A 19,088-nucleotide genomic window follows, 5' to 3' on the forward strand; every position below is an offset into this window, starting at 1 on the left:
ATCTCGGCACAACACACTAAGACCTTCCTCATGGTACCTTGCAGGGTCTCGACGTCAGGGTGAACATAGCAAAACTTGCCGAGTAGTCGTGGAGTCATGTGCAGGATCTACACACCATTGCTCAAGACAGGCACGTGACGGGCCTCGCCAGCAACTCGAGACACGTGACGGGCCTCGCCAGCAACTGCGTCTCTCCAGTTCTTGGAGACCAGCATGCAGATCAAGAAAAGCACAAGTCAACCGGTACCAGTCAATGAATGAATGCTTCCTGATTGAACCTGACGTTTTCTGGCGTGTTGGCGGTGTTGGCGGTGTTGGCGGTGTTGGCGCTGTTGGCGCTGTTGGCGGATCCTATTATTTATAATGACAAGGACGACAGTTGTATGTTGTGTCCACAGTCTGCTCACTCCTCAGTGTATTTATTGCCTTTAAGGTGCTTGTCTTTCTCTGTAAGCGCGCGCATGCGTATGTGCTTGCGAGTGTGTGTGTGTGAATGATAGACACAGCAGCCGTCACAACCCTGTACCTGTTACCGACCAAAAGACATTAATCTCCTGTTCTTATCAGGCTACACCAAACACGCTGCTCGTTCAGCCCGCCGCCTTGCGGCATCCTTCAATTAGTCTCTGGCCTCGCTGGGTGAGTGGCTCGCCTTCTTTTCCTCCCAGGTACAGCTGAGTGTTGAATGGACCGGTTCCCCGCTACCCCGCTACCCCGCTACCCGCTGTACTTTCATCGTTAGGGTTCAAGAGTTATGCAACAACACTGCTGTTTACATCGCACCGTCACAGCTTCTTATCTGCTATTCACATCTCTCTGTAACGGCACTTTATCGATATCACCCACGAAAGCCAAGCCTGCACATACGGGTATGTAGCCTAGTATAACCCTGACTTCTATCCCGACAGCCCTTGCGGTTATAAAGCAGGTCACACTTTCATACGTCCATCTTCTCTCTAGCAGGCCGACAATTATAAAGCTGGACACATTGTCTCATTTCTGCTCAGATTCACTCCCAAACGAGCAGGCCGACGATTCCCTTCTTGACAGGTAGGCGACCGCCTTTAGACAACCTACAGGCCCATTTTGTTTTGCCACAAGGCTGTTCTGCAAGTTTAGACAGGAAATATGCCTAAAATGTCGGGCCACAATGGACAGACGTGCAGCAGGACAGACACACTGTCTCTCCAAATCCTTACAACCATTCACCACTGGTGTGTTGCAGTCTTTTCTGGAACCTTCACGTTTCAATTTTAACAATATCCAGCTCTCCTCTGTTAAACGACCTAAAATATTCGACATCAAGCATCCAACTCTCCTCTAAATGCTCTTCTGTCTCCCAGCCGCCCACAAGCTGCTCGTGTGGTCGTGTTTGGTGTGTGTGTGAGGCAACAATGAAAAGAGAGAACAACTGCCCGGATGTTGGTGGTAGTGGGATGACATTTGTAAACTGCTTGTAGGCGGAGGCTAACTGCACGGCGGTAAATGCCAGCGACCGTTATTATCCCTTTGTACACTGGGTGTCTGCCACTAGTGTCGGTTACTCACATGACATCATGTACACAGACTTTCTTTTTTCTCTTCTAGTGCTCCTCTGTACTTGCTTGTCCTTCTCAACATATTCTTTCACCAGCTTTTCTTTAAGAAGTAGACACTGTGCTAAGCGAGGCGATGCCGCTGCCCACCATCCACTGCCTGTCCTGCTGAACAGCTGCCACAAGTGTTCTGTGATTATTTTGCTAACACGATATCAAACATTCGATCATCCTTGGACTCGATATCGGTGCCTGACCTACCCACTATTGAATCCTTTAAATGTCCACTGAAAACACAGGTCTTCCGTAAACATTACTCGTAACACCAGTTGCCACAATGCTCGTCCTTTGTCACACCCTTCCTTTCATAATCAAGATACCCTCAGTCCTTTTTACTTGATTTCTCTTTGCATTTCCTGTTTTGTCTTTTATTCGCCATCATTACTGCTGTTTATCCTTCTGTGGTTCACAAGTTGTTTGTTTGTTATACAGTCCCTCGTATGCTGTTCATGTCTCCTTGTTGTTAAGAGGTACGAGCTTGCTCCTAGCCGCTTGTTTCCTTGCTGGGTTCAAACTGGGTGTCATATGTTAGGACACTAGATATGCTTCAATGTTGTGATAAATTTCTTAACTGCTTTGAGTTAATCCATGTCGAAGTGTCAATGTCCAAGTTCTCCCATCTTTTCTGAGCTTGAGAGCAAGTTTGCCGATAAGCAAGTTATGGTCACTACCTATGTCGGCCCCCTTTTTGACTCGGACATCTTGAAGTATATGCCTCCAGTTGCCATTAATGATAGTATGGTGTATCTGTCCTGCCATCAGGTGATTTCCGAGTAGCTTTGTGTTGAAAAATTGTTTCTCCAGTTATAAGGTCGTTTTTTCACACGTCACACAACCTGCTGCCATTGTCAGTTACATACCATTTACCTTTCTCCCCATGGTTCTTTCTCTTCCTTCCTTCTTGCTGCCTACTGTAGCATTGAAATCTGCCTGTACTATTATTACATCATGGGTACAATGTTTCCATGGCTGTCTGTAGGCTGTTGGCTGATTGGCTCTCATTCTATTAGAGAGTTTTTGTGTTGTGTTACACTGATCCTAAGTTACGTCTTGACGTATGTCACGTAACCATAAGCAAACCCGTTGACCTCTAGGGTCAGGCTGGCAGTGATGTACAGCTGGTTTGGTTTGGTGCAGAAAGGCTGTAGGTGAAGATATACTCGCAGATACATTGGGTCGTGTTAACCTACTTCCCACCAGCTGCAGCTTCAGGGCACCACAGGTTGAACATCTGTTGAGCTTCATAATTCGGTTGATTCGTTTCCTATCTAGTTGATGGCAACTTAATTGTGAGTATCTGAGTATCTGAGTGTCTGAGCAAGATACGGCAGGACGACGATTTCCAGGGTGAACGCGTGCAGGTAATTTGAAGCTCTTTCTTATTTTCTTACCCTGATTCTGAGCTCTCACTCTCTTCTCCACCTCCCTGTAACTAAAAGGCTAATCTCAACTGTTGAACGTCTGGCAACGTTGTGAGTCAAAGGTCACAGGAAGCCAATCGTTTGGAGCAAACATTAAGGATATTAAAACTTCAGTCAACATGCTGAGCTAAATCATCCCTGTGTGCCAGTACAATAGACTAGCAGGTATTTCCCAGGTTTGAAGCTTCGTATTTCTGCCTGCTTAAAACGGCTTAAAACAAATAAGTCTGCAGTAAGAATCGCTACGTCTCTCCAATGTGAATACCTGCAGCTCTACAGCAAGAATGGCTACAACTTTACAGTAGCAATTTTTACTGAAATGCACACAAAGAGTATAAAGACTTTTGAATGTGCATCTAAAGCTCCTGCTTCCACTTTAGTCTACAAAGCTGTCAAATAATTCTTTTAAATTCTCGAGCTCTGTGACTAAGTTACTGCTGTCCTATTAAACACATCTTTTCGCAGACAGTTGTTAATGGTCTACCTGAACCGAATAAACTGATTCAGCTTGGTTGCTAATGTAGAGATGTCTTTCGTTTTTCTGAAGCAAACGACTTTTGTACATTCCATACTTCAAACAGACTTATTTCTTATGTTCATATTGAAACACCGGGAGAGACTGTCTTCAGATTTTTTGGCCATAAAATGGAGTTTGTGAAAAAGATAGAAGATAATTTTGTCATTAAAATAAATATTCTTGTTATGGCTAAGAGTAGATTACACAATAACATTTTGCCAGACAACTATGAGGATGTAACTATCATTTAATGTCGTCTGCCTCTACGCCTTTCCCGTAAACATCCCCCTCTCCTACTGCATGTGACTGTCCACGTGTCCATCGTGTTCACTGTCTGTCATGTTCACTGTCCTCGTGCTCAATGTCCATCATATTCACTGTTGATCTCAGTTCTTGAACTCTTGTAGTCCTATCTGTGTGTGTGTGTTGTTTATTGTAGCCTCATTGCGCATGCCCATGTTTGTAGATGTCTGTTGTCTCGGAAACACGCGGGTGGTCTCTTCGCTATTTTTAACGAGTCGTTAACAAAATAATCAACAATGAGCAAGCGGCGCTTGTCTCCAAGCTTGAGTTGTCAGTTCAGCGCAAGGCAAGGCAGGCAACTTCCGCTCATTACACGTCTTGCCTATCCTCCATTTCCTCCCCGAGTTATATTGGACCTTTAGCGCGCGCACCGGAATTGACGTCACGCGAAGTAAACATCCTCTGCGATTGTTAGCTTCTTGCCGTCCGGTGGACTGTGCCGGTCCTACATCCACGACTAACTGACGACTGCTGCCGCGTGTAAGCTGTTAGAAGACGAGCTGTGCAATGACAGTAAGTTGTTAGTGGTGACAGTAAGTTGTTAGCACTGACACTAAGGTGCTAGCACTGACACTGTTGTTAGCACTGACACTAAGGTGTTAGCACTGACACTAAGGTGCTAGCACTGACACTGTTGTTAGCACTGGCACTAAGGTGTTAGCACTGACACTAAGGTGCTAGCACTGACACTGTTGTTAGCACTGACACTAAGGTGCTAGCACTGACACTGTTGTTAGCACTGACACTAAGGTGCTAGCACTGACACTAAGGAGCTAGCACTGACACTGTTGTTAGCACTGACGCTAAGGTGTTAGCACTGACACTAAGGTGCTAGCACTGACACTGTTGTTAGCACTGACGCTAAGGTGTTAGCACTGACACTGTTGTTAGCAATGACACTAAGGTGTTAGCACTGATACTAAGGTGTTAGCACTGACACTAAGGTGTTAAAAGACGAGCTGTGCAAGGCCAAAAGCCACTGTACAATGACAGTAAGTTAGGGCTAGTGGTGATTAGTAGTGACGGTAAGTTGTCAGCGGTGACAGTAAGTTGTCAGTGGTGACGGTAAGTTGTCAGTAGTGCCGGTAAGTTGTCAGTGGTGACAGTAAGTTGTCAGAAGTGACGGTAAGTTGTCAGAAGCGACGGTAAGTTGTCAGTGGTGACAGTAAGTTGTCAGCGGTGACAGTAAGTTGTTAGAAGCGACGGTAAGTTGTCAGCGGTGACAGTAAGTTGTTAGAAGCGACGGTAAGTTGTCAGTGGCGACAGTAAGTTGCTAGCAGTGACTGTAAGCTGCTACAACACAGGCTGTATAGGGTTCAGGCCGAAGCAATGACAGCAGCTCTAGCAACGGTTAGTGAAAAGGTTCAGCGACAAAGTCCAGTACAATTCTTGCAAAAGAAACCTGATGCAACAGATGCGGCTTTCATCTGACACCTGCTCTGTTGAGCCTTTGATTGCAAATCACATACACAAACACGTAGGTGTGCCACAGGTGAGGGGAGCAGTATGTATCTGTGTATTACAAGGAAGGGTGTTCACTGTGTATCACACTGAAGGATGTTCAGTATGTATCTGTGTAGCACAGTGAATGGTGTTCAGTATGTATCTGTGTAGCACAGTGAATGGTGTTCAGCATGTATCTGTGTAGCACAGTGAATGGTGTTCAACATATATCTGTGTAGCACAGTGAATGGTGTTCAGCATGTATCTGTGTATTACAGTGAATGGTGTTCAGTATGTATCTGTGTATTACAGTGAATGGTGTTCAGTATGTATCTGTGTATTACAGTGAATGGTGTTCAGTATGTATCTGTGTATTACAGTGAATGGTGTTCAGTATGTATCTGTGTAGCACAGTGAATGGTGTTCAGTATGTATCTGTGTAGCACAGTGAATGGTGTTCAGCATGTATCTGTGTAGCATAGTGAATGGTGTTCAGTATGTATCTGTGTAGCACAGTGAATGGTGTTCAGTATGTATCTGTATTACAGTGAATGGTGTTCAGTATGTATCTGTGTAGCACAGTGAAAGATGTTCAGTATGTATCTGTGTATTACAGTGAATGGTGTTCAGTATGTATCTGTGTAGCACAGTGAATGGTGTTCAGCATGTATCTGTGTAGCATAGTGAATGGTGTTCAGTATGTATCTGTGTAGCACAGTGAATGGTGTTCAGTATGTATCTGTGTATTACAGTGAATGGTGTTCAGTATGTATCTGTGTATTACAGTGAATGGTGTTCAGTATGTTTCTGTGTATTACAGTGAATGGTGTTCAGTATGTATCTGTGTATTACAGTGAATGGTGTTCAGTATGTATCTGTATTACAGTGAATGGTGTTCAGCATGTATCTGTGTAGCACAGTGAATGGTGTTCAGTATGTATCTGTGTATTACAGTGAAGGGTGTTCGGTGTCTCTGTGGCACAGTGAACGTGAGGAGCTCAGTAGGTGCTGTGATGCTCAGCAAAAGAATTCAGCTTGTAGTCCGATGAGAAGTACCAGAGTAAGAAAATCAAACGAAGAAATAAACTCACTACTAACCAAAACTAAAGCAACTAAAAACAGATGAACGAATCTTGCGATGAGCTAGTAGATACACTAACAAAGTGAGGAAAATAAGCGACAGACTAAACATAAGCTAACGGCCGGATTAGGGCTGACCCCAAGTGTAACCCTCACTCTAACTCTGTGCAACTAAAGACAGGCGCCAGGCGGCAGAAGCAGAAGTCAGTGGTCAGTGCCGGCTATTTTCAGTGGGCGGGTGACACTGGCATCAGCCACTTGTTTGCAATCCGACTCGCGTTGGCACGTGGCACGTGTTGGCGAGTTCTCTGGGTGCAATATCCTCAAGTTCTCAAGTGATTGCCGCCCTCTTCTGGCTTTTGAGGGCGTGAAGCGTGCTGTTTCTTTTCTATTACTGTGCTCCACACTCCGTCTATCACCACACAGCCGACCTTCCCTTGTCCCCGACATGTTATTCCAGCCTCCAAAGACTGAAAGAATTGTCATAATCTTTTATAGTCTCAATGATGCTTATATGCTTACACAGCTATTATAATCTTCTATGACATCCATAATGTTTATACAGTTGTCAGAATAAGCTATACGAGTCCCAGGCTACAGAAACGTGAAGCAGTGTTCGCGGGGTCTCGACGCCGCTTTAAAACTTCGTAAACAAGTCGCTTGTCCTCGAGTTCCCCATTTTACCCTCGGGGAAACGACTAACACTCGCTTCCTGACTACTGCTCTAGGGAAGTGGAGGGAGTAGTACCACAGTTTGGACTAGGAGACGTGGTTAGAAAGAACAAAGAAAGAGTGGTGCCCCTGAGGTTTCCTCCCTCCCTCTGAGAAGAGGAATGAGGAAAGTGCAAGAAGCAGATGAAGAGCACAGCGACTCAGCATGGCAAGTTCATCTGATGTCCTCTACACACCCAGATGAAGCCTCTGGAGATGAGGACTCAAACAATTAGTTGTGAAATGGCAGTTTTGAATAAAGGGCCAACAAGCATGACAGACAACAGGATCCGCTGCTTATGTACTGTTTTCTGGTTGATGCTTTGTTGCAGATTGGTCCCAATATGTTCTTCCATATGTCTACGATATAGTCACAATCTTATATAGCCTACACAGTGTCTAGGCCAGGGGTGGGCAATTAATTTTCCCAAGGGGCCGCATGAAAAACTGGGATGGTTTTAGAGGGCCGGACTAATATAGTTAACTCAGTTTTACCCAATACTGTATCTATATATATATACTGGCGGGCGGGCCAGCGGGCGGGCCAGCGGGCGGGCCGGTGAGAGACAGAAGGCGGGCCGGCCTTTGCCCAGGTCTGGTCTAGGCTATAGTCACGATTTCTATAGCCTCTGTAGTGTCTACACTATAGTCACAATCTTCTATAGCCTCCATAGTGTCTAGATTATAGTCATATCCTCCTAGTCTACATCATGTGTATACCATGTCTGTATTCTGAGCAGTTAGACATTCTGCACATGGCGCCTCTCACTGCAGTCTTTAATGTGACAGAGAGAGACAGCGTGTGTTTGTTTGCTTGCAGTGCATCAAGAACACAACTGTTTATTTGTTTTGCGATAGGCTCACGGATAGTATAGCTTCAAGGCGTCAAGATGACCCTGACACGGACAGCAAAGGTCTGGCGGATCAACATTCTATCAGGAAGAGACTGAGATGGACCAAGAGTGACACAATGTCAGCTTGTGTAGCCAACAACAAAGCTGCTGTTTAAATGTCGGTCGACTTGTGGACGTAGCGGAACTCGCTGTCTGTCCTCCAGTGGGCAGCATCCTTCCTGGCCGCCAGGGAGGTCACATCTTGCTACCAGCAGGCGACCTGCCTCTAGTGCTCTCCCTTGACTGAGCGCATGTTGACATCCACACCGTACACAAGTGTCACACGTCAACAACCCGTACACAAGTGCCACATGTCACACCGTACACAAGTGCCACATGTCACACCGTACACATGTGGCCTATGTCACACCGTACACAAGTGTCACACGTCAACAACCCGTATACAAGTGCCACATGTCACACCGTACACAGGTGTCACACGCGACCACACCGTACACAAGTGCCACACATCACCACACCGTACACCAGTGCCACACGTCATCTACCCGTTCACAAAGGCCACACGTCATCAGGCTGATAATCTCCTCTAAGCCAGTCTACTAATACTTTCATCTCACACTTAGTATCTACAGACGCTTATTCACGTGACACGTAGTGTTTCTAGCCAGCGCACGGACCTGTGGTAGCTACAGTTAGTACGAGAAAACATTCGCAACTGAAACCAAAGACAGCTGTGAAGATATTTAAAGAATCGTGAGAGATTTAAAACTGTGACCTGTAGAGACAGCTGTGAGAGATATGAACCGTGAGAGATTCAAAACTGTGACCTGTAGAGACAGCTGTGAGAGATATTTAAAGAACCGTTAGAGATTTAAAACTGTGACCGGTAGAGACAACTGTGAGAGATATTTAAAGAACCGTTAGAGATTTAAAACTGTGACAGGTAGAGACAACTGTGAGAGATATGAACCGTGAGAGATTTAAAACTGTGACCGTGAGAGATATTTAAAGAACCGTTAGAGATTTAAAACTGTGACCGGTAGAGACAACTGTGAGAGATATTTAAAGAACCGTTAGAGATTTAAAACTGTGACCGGTAGAGACAACTGTGAGAGATATTTAAAGAACCGTTAGAGATTTAAAACTGTGACAGGTAGAGACAACTGTGAGAGATATGAACCGTGAGAGATTTAAAACTGTGACCGTGAGAGATATTTAAAGAACCGTTAGAGATTTAAAACTGTGACCGGTAGAGACAACTGTGAGAGATATTTAAAGAACCGTTAGAGATTTAAAACTGTGACCGGTAGAGACAACTGTGAGAGATATTTAAAGAACCGTTAGAGATTTAAAACTGTGACCGGTAGAGACAACTGTGAGAGATATTTAAAGAACCGTTAGAGATTTAAAACTGTGACCGGTAGAGACAACTGTGAGAGATATTTAAAGAACCGTTAGAGATTTAAAACTGTGACCGGTAGAGACAACTGTGAGAGATATTTAAAGAACCGTTAGAGATTTAAAACTGTGACAGGTAGAGACAACTGTGAGAGATATGAACCGTGAGAGATTTAAAACTGTGACCGTGAGAGATATTTAAAGAACCGTGAGAGATTTATAATGGTGACCTGTAGAGACAGCTGTAACAACATTTTGCGGTGATGTGAGGCGCTGCAAAGGGCTGAGAAAAGCAAGCAAACAAACAAACACAGTCATGAGGCAGCAGCACTGAAGGCGGAGGGAGATGCAATGGTTGGGGCATGGTGCACACTGGTGCACAGTGTGGTGTTGTCGGTAACAATGTAGCAATGTAGAGTCTTAGTTCTACATATCGTGTCGCTAATATGTGGTTGCTATGCTCTGTTGATTCTACAGGTCTGTGTGTTATCTTGATTATATCAGGTATCTGTAATCTTCATTCTATGTCCTGCGTCTGTAGCCATGTGTTATCTCGAGTCTTGGTCCTGCAGGCGTAGCGGTGTGTGATGTTGCTTCAAGGCAATCGACAAGAAAATGTGATGTGGACTCTACCTCTCGCGTTTGTAACGGTCTGTGCTTCACAGATACATCTCAGCCTTTTTCTCGACTTCTTGAACTCGATGTTTTATGTTGTACAGGACTGTGCGAGTTAGCGGGTGGAATCTGGAAACCAGGGTATCATAGTCATTCTCTCCCCCCGTCCTCTCATTCTTCACCCCCTCCATACCACACCCACACCACAGACGTGTGTAGGTGGATGGCTGACTGTACGCCGAGACCAACGCTTAGCCTTTTGCCACGTTCTCCGCTACTAGTCTCGGCGAGCAACTGACAGTCAGACTTCCGCTTCTAGCAAGTCTTGGCTCTCAATGGATTTAAACTTTAGTGTGAACGGCCTGTAACATGAGCGAGAGCCGCTCGCCACTCATCTTGCTCTGTCCATAGACCTGCCCCGGAAACGATGGAAAACTTCCACCGAAACATTTGACACTTGCACAGTGGCATCCTTCCAAACAAAAGCAAAAACCACCTTCTGACTGTTTATTTACTGTTCTTATTCTCTCATACTCTTCTGACAGATATAGCCAGTATCTTCCTTCGCTCAACCGGAAGCTGTTATGTCGATAGCCTAGCTTGTTCTAGGTGGATCCCCCAGAAGTTCCTTGACTAGGCAAGCAACTTAGTTCATATATTCTCGGTCTCTGTAACCACACGTACAGCAAGACCTTCTCTCCTCAGTCCGCCGCCAGTCTTTTCTCTCTGTCGTCTGCTCGAGCAGGGATCCCTTCCTTTGTCTTTTCTCCAACGTCCAAACCCCAAAATGGCGTCAAATTATGACGCCAGACCACGACGCAGCAGCCTCGCTCACACACGGGTAAGGGTGATAATGCCTGCCTAACAACAGGGGCAACAACCCCTTGTACCTAACAGTATTAGAATAATATTATAATAATATGCAGTCTGTCACCGCATACTCACTATAGTGGCCAGAGGGTTAGAGTTAGTAATATTATGTATATAATAATGTAATAATGTGTACTTTGTCACCGCATACTCAGTATTCAATGCTCTTCACTAACAAGGGATTTAACTCTGTGGTCACTATACTCAGTATGCCTTTTAGACAGCTACCTCTGTATACTCTATGGTGCCAACCGCCGGGGAACTAGCCCCCTATCAACGAGTAGCTCTCTTGGTGTCTGTGCGTGGAACTCACCATCTCTAATGATGTCTATGTGTTCGAGTCTCCTCACAATGTTGTGATTTGTCTGTTGCAGTCGTCACGTGTGTGTGCAGCAGCAGCAGAGCGCGCAGCCCGTGCCGTTCCGTCAAAGCTACCACCGCGCCGTTTACCGCCAAACCATGCACATGTGCGAGGGCTTTAGGGTCTGCTCTCGACTGGCGTGAGTGTCATGTCGTCACGTCAGTCTGCTTTGGACTGGAGCGTCAGGGTTAGGGTTAGGAGTGTGTTGAGTGTCAGACGACGTCAGAACATGCCCTTGTGTGGAGTGAGTGTCAGAGCATGACCTTGTGTGGAATAAGTGTCAGAACATGCCCTTGTGTGGAGTGAGTGTCAGAACATGACCTAGTGTGGAGTGTTAGACGACATCAGAACATGCCCTTGTGAGGAGTGACTGTCATGTAGATGTGATGTAACACTGTCATGAGCAGGTTATGGTGACAGGTTACACATATGGCGAGGATATGTGTGTCCTGTGCAGGTATTGGCTAGTAATGGTATGCTGTTTGTTGTGTGCAGATTATCCTACCAGACGGCCTATCGAACTGTGTTTCACATGCAGATTCGAACCCATCTCGTGCAGGGCTGCTGTCCTGGCTGGCAGAAGGCCTCGCCCTATGAGACCAGTTGCACCCAACGTGTGTTTATATTGCTCTTTCCTATACTGATGTGTTCATTTATATAAATAGAACAAGCCGCACTGCTCTCCGACATGTAATTATTTATGTAGGTAGAGCCACACTGCTCTCACCGTCAGATGTAGGTAGCTATATACAAATATAAATAGCGCACAATGATGTAACACGTAGTGATCCTACTCAATACAAATATGAAATATGCTGACTTCACACAAATGTGATGAGCACACACGGATCTCAAACTACAGGCAGTCGTCGACTTACGACCTATGAGACCTACGACAGCAACAGCATTACACTTGCACTCAGAGTCTTGTAAACATTCTCACTTCTATAATCATGAGTACTGCGCCCTTACGTGTGTGTTGCCTGACAGCGGTGTGTAGTAGTAACTGTATCTTGTGTCTCACCACAGCGGTGTGTAGTGGTGACTGCCACAACGGAGGCACGTGTGTGGGTCCAGACACGTGTCAGTGCGCTGATGGCTGGACCGGCCCCCTCTGCCAGACAGGTAAGTTTGGAAATGAAGTACAAAGACAGGAAGTAGTTAGCATGTTGGAAGCATGGCTACTCACCCTAGAAAGAGAGGTGGTCGCTGTAATCAGTATGAAATCGTTGTTACACATCAACAAATTTAATTGTCATCAAAACCCGTTGTTTCACCGAGACCACAAGCTCAAACATATCCCTTGATACCCGAACTCGAGTTCACGTCCACGCACTTCCCCCCCATGCCAGTGGCTCGCTTCATGTGAACGTTGGAACTGTGCGGTCTGTCTGGAGTACACCCTTCTCTTGACTGGTTGCAGATGTGGACGAATGCGCGGTAGAGAACAAGTGTCAGCAGGTGTGTCACAACCTGCCCGGCAGTTACGAGTGCGTTTGTCAAGATGGCTTCAAGATTCAAGACGACCGCCGCTCCTGTCGCCGTACGTTCTGCCACCAGTTGTCTTCTCCTTCCTCTCGCTGCCGCTTGGTCTTCGTACGCTAATGAGAGTCGCATGAGGGCGCCTTCATCCCTTCTGCAATCTAGAATGTCACAACAACCCCTCCCTACTTTCTGCCATGTAGAACGTCACAACCCCCCCTCCCTACTTTCTGCCATGTAGAACGTCGCAACAGCTTCCCTGCTCTTTGTTATGTAACGTCACAACAGCTTCCATCTCTGCTGAATGCCATGTAAACGTCACAGAGTCTTTTCCCTCTCCACTATGTAAACGTCACTGCGGCTTCCCTGCCTGCCATACTTCTATTTAAAAAAGCCAGACTAAGGGAAGTAGGGTTAAAGATGAGGTCACGCGAGTGGAGGGACCAGGGATGAGTGGGGGATGTCAGAGGGCGGAGAGCGAATGGGTGAGAAGGAACTTGAAGGGAGAAAGTGGGAGAAATGTGGCCTGGCTATACCGCGCACTAGACTGTACCCTGTTACAGGACACCAGTACAAGGTTACACTGACTTTACCCTGTTACAAGGGACCGAGACCGCGCTACACTGACTGTACCCTGTTACAGGATGATAACAGTTTGTACTACATTAGACTGTGCACTGCTACAGGACACTGAGACCTGGCTACACGGACTGTACCCTGTTACAGGATAATGACAGTTTGTACTACATTAGACTGTACACTGTTACAGGATAATAAACCTTTTTGTAGCATGTCAGACTGTACTTTGTTACAGAACACTGACCACACTATGCTAGATTGTACCCTGTTGCCAGACACTGAGAGTGAATGTACCCTGCTAGAGGATAAAAGGCCTTTCACTATACATGTATTAGACTGTATTCTTTCAGGGGACACGGAGCTTATACTTGTCTCTGACTTGTTATCAAATCGGTAGAGAGAACTTTTTTTAGGAACAGAACAAAGGGAAACAAACGCAGATTTAAAAAGCAAAGGCAGACAACTGTGTGTAAAATGCCGTGCCTGCCTTGTAATGCCATTGGCTGCGGCATTGTTGCTGTCATTGTGGTGTTGTACTGCGTGTAACCCTGCCCGCCCGTTGCGTGACCGTTCTTTTCATATTTACAGTGTGCCTGAGTTGTCTGCCCGAATTCCAGGAGATGCAGGGTACGATCTCGTCGCTTAGCAACAAAGTGCAGGAGCTAGAGACAGAGAAGGTAAGTAGCTGCTGGCGACAGACAAACCAACCAGTAGATTGCAGTTTGCTTGCTTGTGTGCCTTTTCTAGTCACACGATTGTATCCAATCAGCGGTCTGCAGCTTGTGCCGGCAGCAAGGCCGTCGCCATTTTTACTTCCAAAGATGCAGGTCATATAGATCACGTGACCTTATAGTAATGCTAGCAAACTAAAATTGGAAAGAAAATGAGTAACCACAATTTTAGTAAGTTGTGGTAGAAGTTTCAATCATTTGCAGTCTACGTCTGCGTCACAAGCTGCAAGTGGTGTCAACTGTGTTATGTACGTCAGTGGTTCTCAAAGTATTTCGGACCGCGGACCACTTTACTTAAGTAACAAATATGGCGGACCACCAAGTCCTAAAAATCACTCTGTACTATGAATTTCAAATTTAAATTGCCGCATTTGTTTAATTAAAATTCAAAAGTAAATGTCCTTCTGTGACAGTAGTAAAGTAATATGTTGACATAAAACTACCTACCTCGTTCTTTGTAATTAAAATGTTAATGCGAGGAATGCATCACTTTAAACATCACTTTACTGACCTATGACGACTGCAGCCGCGGACCACCTGACCTATGCACCCGGACCACACTTTGAGAACCACTGATGTACGTCACAAGCTGCAAGTGGTGTCAGTTGTGTACGTCACAAGATGTTAGTGGTGTCAGTCCTGTTGTCTACGTCACAAGCTGTTAGTGGTGTCAGTCTGCATGTGATCGCCTGTGATTCACGTAGAAGTGCAGGTCCGTGAGCGGTTTGTTGTTGTTGCCCAGGATCGCCTGCTGACCAACCTGACCAGCATGGCGCGGGACTATGAGAGCGCCATGGACAACATGCACGCCATGCAGGCCGCTACCCTCAATGACGCCAAGACTACCACACCACTGGTGGGGCTGGACGACAGCAGCGCCTTCATGGAGCCCGGCATGATCTCCCTCGTCCATCTGGCGTCACTTAGCAACCAGATCTCTATGCTGGAGGAGCGTATGGCCGACTGTGAGTGGTGGGCAGTGCCCTCCCTTCCTCCTGTTACTTGATCTAGCAATATGAGCTTGATGAAAGTATGCCCTGAATTAAGAAGTGTGCAAAGTGCAGTTGATATTTCAACAGTTATAACAACTACGTGACAGAACATCGCAGGCCGCAGTGCACAGCAAGTTAAGGGAAACTTGTGAGGGTTACAACGTGCAGACTCTTGTCGCATGCCAAAGAAGATGTTACAAACAAGCAAGCAAACAAACAGTCCAAAGAACACAGAGACAAGTTGATGGGAAGGGGAAATACTCAACCCGACAGCAAGCCGCCGTAGCACACGACACTATGTGGCCACTAAGTTCACTGACCTGTGACTGGACATGTTAGTTTAGTAAATTCCCTGCTACTCCTCGAGGACCATATGGCATCGCTAGCGGACCCGGTATAGGGCAGCCCCCGTTCAGTTGGGCCCAGGTGGTTCGCACGTCCTTTGCCTCGCTTTCTGCTGTTCTTTTCCAAGTCTGCTTTGGTCTCCCAATTCTTCTCTTCCCCTGAGGGTCCCAGTCAAGTGCCGGCCTGGCAATGGTGTCAGCTGGTTTGTGTAGGGTTGTCCTATCCACCCCATTAGCGCAGGGTGTGTCCTATCCAGCCCCATTTGCGCTTTGTGATATCTTGGCTAGTGGCATTCTGGTTGGTTCTTTTCCACAGGCTGCTGTTGGAGATCTTTTCGGGCCATCTTATTCCCAGAATATGGCGTAGGCATCGGTTGGTAAAGGTCTGGAGCTTGTTGTTGATGGTGTTTGTCACTCTCCAGGTAGCGGTTCGATGGCGCAACGGTTAGCGCCTGTCACCAATACAGTGAAGGTTGGCTGCCCAGAGTTCATTTCTCGTCTCGGGCATGCTGTTCTTTCTCTGCACGTGGCATCTGTTTACAGGGCTGGCTGCCTTGCCGTAATATAGCCTCAGTTGCTGGCACGGCGTAAAACACCAATTCCCCCCCCCCTCCAGGTTTCAGAACCATACAGTCGGACTGCCTTCACATTGGTGTTTAAGATGCAGGTCTTACTGCTGAAGGATAATGCTCAGGAGTTCCACATGGGGCGAAGGCTGTTGAAAGCATGCCTGGCCTTGTTGATGCGGCTTTTGATGTCGTCGTCCACTCCACCGTCCTTGCTGACAATACTTCCCAGATACGTAAAGCGGTCAGTTTCCAGGATGCTCTAACCCTGCTTGTTGTTAATCCTCAACACTTCAGTCTTCTTTCTGCGGACCTGTAAGCCAGTCTTCTCTGCTTCCCCTGCTAGCTTACTCAGTTTGGTTTGTGCATGTTGTTGCCGATGAGATGGGAGACTGAAGTCTAGATCAGTGGTTCTCAAAGTTTTTCGGACCGCGGACCACCAAGGCATATGTAAAAAATATGGCGGACCACCAAAGCTTAAAAATCAGTCTGTACTATGAATTTCAAATTTAAATTGCCGCATTTGTTTCATTATAATTCAAAACTAAATGTCCTTCTGTGACAGTAATATAGTAATAAGTTGACATAAAACTACGTACCTCGTTCTTTGTAATTAAAATGTTAATAGGAGGAATGCGTCACTTTAAACGTCACTTTGCTGACATTTGACGACTGTCAGCCGCGGACCACCTGACTTATGCCCGCGGACCACACTTTGAGAACCACTGGTCTAGATCGTCTAGCTGTTTGGTGAAGGTCCACTGGACACCGGTGTTGTTGTCTTGCGCATAATCCAGTCTATGACCATCAGGAAGATTGTTAGGGATAATATACAATCCTATATTACGCCGGTCTTTATTGCAGAAGGGTTAGTGAGTTTGCCGTTGTGGATGGCAGGACGAGTCTTCATGCAACCCCTCGATTGTGCTTATGAGCTTAGGCGGAATACCATAGTGGTTGACAGGTAGGAACTGATAATAAGGAACGAGTAAACAATGTAGAAAGGTGAGCAAGGTCAGCTTTCGTAGATGGAAGTGTTGGTTTGTTGTAAAGTGTATGAACGTGTTTGTCACAGGCACCTGCCGTGACTATGATGACAGCGACCGCCACTGATGGAGGCGTCACCTGCAGCACACCATGATGATGATGATGAGTAGAATTCAGTCATCTGGGACATCATGGTGGTGACGAAGAATATCTCAACTGTTACACATTATGTTGGTGATGAGGAAAACATACTGTGACATTTACATCATCACGATGGCGACCACAACATCTGGGACACTTACATCACGATGACGAGCAATTCATCATCTGAGATATTCGTATGATGGCACTGATACGTAAATTTCACATTGCCCAAAAGCACCTTAAATATCACATTGCCCTCAAATACCTCAAATACTCAAAGGAGTAGTGTGCTGCGGATATCGGAGATATGAGGGCGCCACAGGCCTGTTTTCCATACCTGTGGGTGGATGAATACATACTCTGGTCTGTGGACTGACGTGTCAGTACCGCACTGATGAATACCACAGTGGTGCCATCTGCTTGGCGCGATGTAGTGTTCATGGATGTTGATGTGGATGTGAGTGTCTGACCTCTTGCAAATCACTGGCTGCCTTGTCAGAGGCGGGGCTACCAGCACACAGCCTAGCCGGACACGTGACGTCATGATGGTGCGAGCTGCTGACAGTCAGCGACAACAACAGCAACTTGGTCAGCATGCTGTATACGCGGTGTTCTTGCCACTGTCATGTCTTTTACTAGAGAGAGAGAGGATGATAGAACACAGAAAGGAACAATGTCTTCTTCGTGCCTTTCTCATACCCGTCATTTGATCCAAGGGAGACAACCTCTGTGTGAGCGTGCGAGAGAAAGATATGGATAGGCCGCTCGGCCCCAGAGACAGATTATAAGTACAGACACAAAGTTCTTCCTTGCATCTGAATAAATATTCCTTTAAAGGGATTGTAAAAGCAAAATAAAACTGCTTAGAATCGCGTAAAGAATAGGATACATTTGAATCTCGTCTATTTATATGTGTGTTCATGTGGAAAACGTTGAAGGTTTTTAGTAGAATGTGTTTAATCAGAGAAATTACACGGGACTCTTTTTTTGCTTCGACTAAATCTCGTTCTCCGTCACGTGACCCTATGACGTGTGGTTTCCATAGTGAGAACCATGCCTCGAGAATGTGCTGCACCCGACTGCCACGAAAAGATGGGAAACGAGTCAAAATTTTCTTTTCATCAGTTTCCTAAAGACAAGGCGATACAAGACGAGTGGGTCGTACCCATAGAAAGACTCGATCCCAGTACGAACAAGCTTTGGGAGCCCAAAGAGTGGGACGTATTATGCTGCAAGCCATCTTGATTGTAGATTAGTCTGGATATCACTAATCTAACAAAATCTTCCCAATGACCACAGACACTGCATTCAGAGACTGACGTCATAAGGAGACTGACGTCATAAGGAGACAATTTTAGTCTTCCATCTCGGGAAGCTATCGCGATTACTCGGCGGAAGGTCACAAGGGTCGATTTCACTGGATTTTTTCAATTTTTATAAACATCGGCAACTGAAATAGTGCTAATAAGTGGTAATTAAGTGAGAAACAAATCCTTTATTTCTCCTGTATCGCTCTCGTGCTCTGTAATTGTAACTAAATATAGTTTTGAAACGTTTGACCGTCTCCAGAGCCTTATCACAAGCCTTGAGTAACCCTTTAAACGTGTGGTATGTAAACAACAACAACAACAACACGACACAAAGCGTGAGTATCGTCAGCCATGGCTGTACACCACTCGTCTATCAAACCGGTTTCAGCAACAACCAAGGGAAGTAACATAACATTTGTGGATCATCTCACATCTTTTCAGACAAGACCTCCTCCGACAAAGCCTTTTACTTGAACTATTGTAATTACATTGTAATACAGTTTACATACACTGTCAGCTTGTAGTAACTGTTTCCTAGCAGTAAGTTTGCAACTGTTAACAACTGTTTTTAACCAGTAAGCTGCAAAACTGTCTCCAGTGACTTGTATATTGTTGATGTTTTGTTACCAGTGACTGGTATATTTTTGATGTTCTGTTACCAGTGACTGGTATATTGTTGATGTTCTGTCGCTGGTGTTGACGTACGTGTCATATCAGTGGTGCAGATATGTTACTGGCTGTTGCTTTGTAAACAGACCTCAGTGATGAGACTCCGAGTTCCCGCC

The 19,088-nt window shown here is 45.9% G+C and overlaps 1 protein-coding gene across 1 annotated transcript in view; it reads left to right on the forward strand.

Annotated features, from left to right (window-relative positions):
* The window catches only part of LOC112576352 (epidermal growth factor-like protein 7), a 29,630-nt gene extending 11,751 nt beyond the window's left edge, over positions 1-17,879 (forward strand). The window contains exons 3-9 of the mRNA XM_025258723.1: positions 11,182-11,307; positions 11,664-11,782; positions 12,198-12,293; positions 12,592-12,711; positions 13,818-13,906; positions 14,703-14,925; positions 16,938-17,879. Coding sequence (XP_025114508.1) covers positions 11,182-11,307; positions 11,664-11,782; positions 12,198-12,293; positions 12,592-12,711; positions 13,818-13,906; positions 14,703-14,925; positions 16,938-16,975 — 811 coding nt within the window. The 3' untranslated portion in view covers positions 16,976-17,879. The remainder of the gene's footprint in view (positions 1-11,181; positions 11,308-11,663; positions 11,783-12,197; positions 12,294-12,591; positions 12,712-13,817; positions 13,907-14,702; positions 14,926-16,937) is intronic.
* Positions 17,880-19,088: the final 1,209 nt, after the last annotated feature.

Source organism: Pomacea canaliculata, linkage group LG11 (assembly GCF_003073045.1).
Source record: "Pomacea canaliculata isolate SZHN2017 linkage group LG11, ASM307304v1, whole genome shotgun sequence".
Lineage (NCBI taxonomy): Eukaryota > Metazoa > Mollusca > Gastropoda > Architaenioglossa > Ampullariidae > Pomacea > Pomacea canaliculata.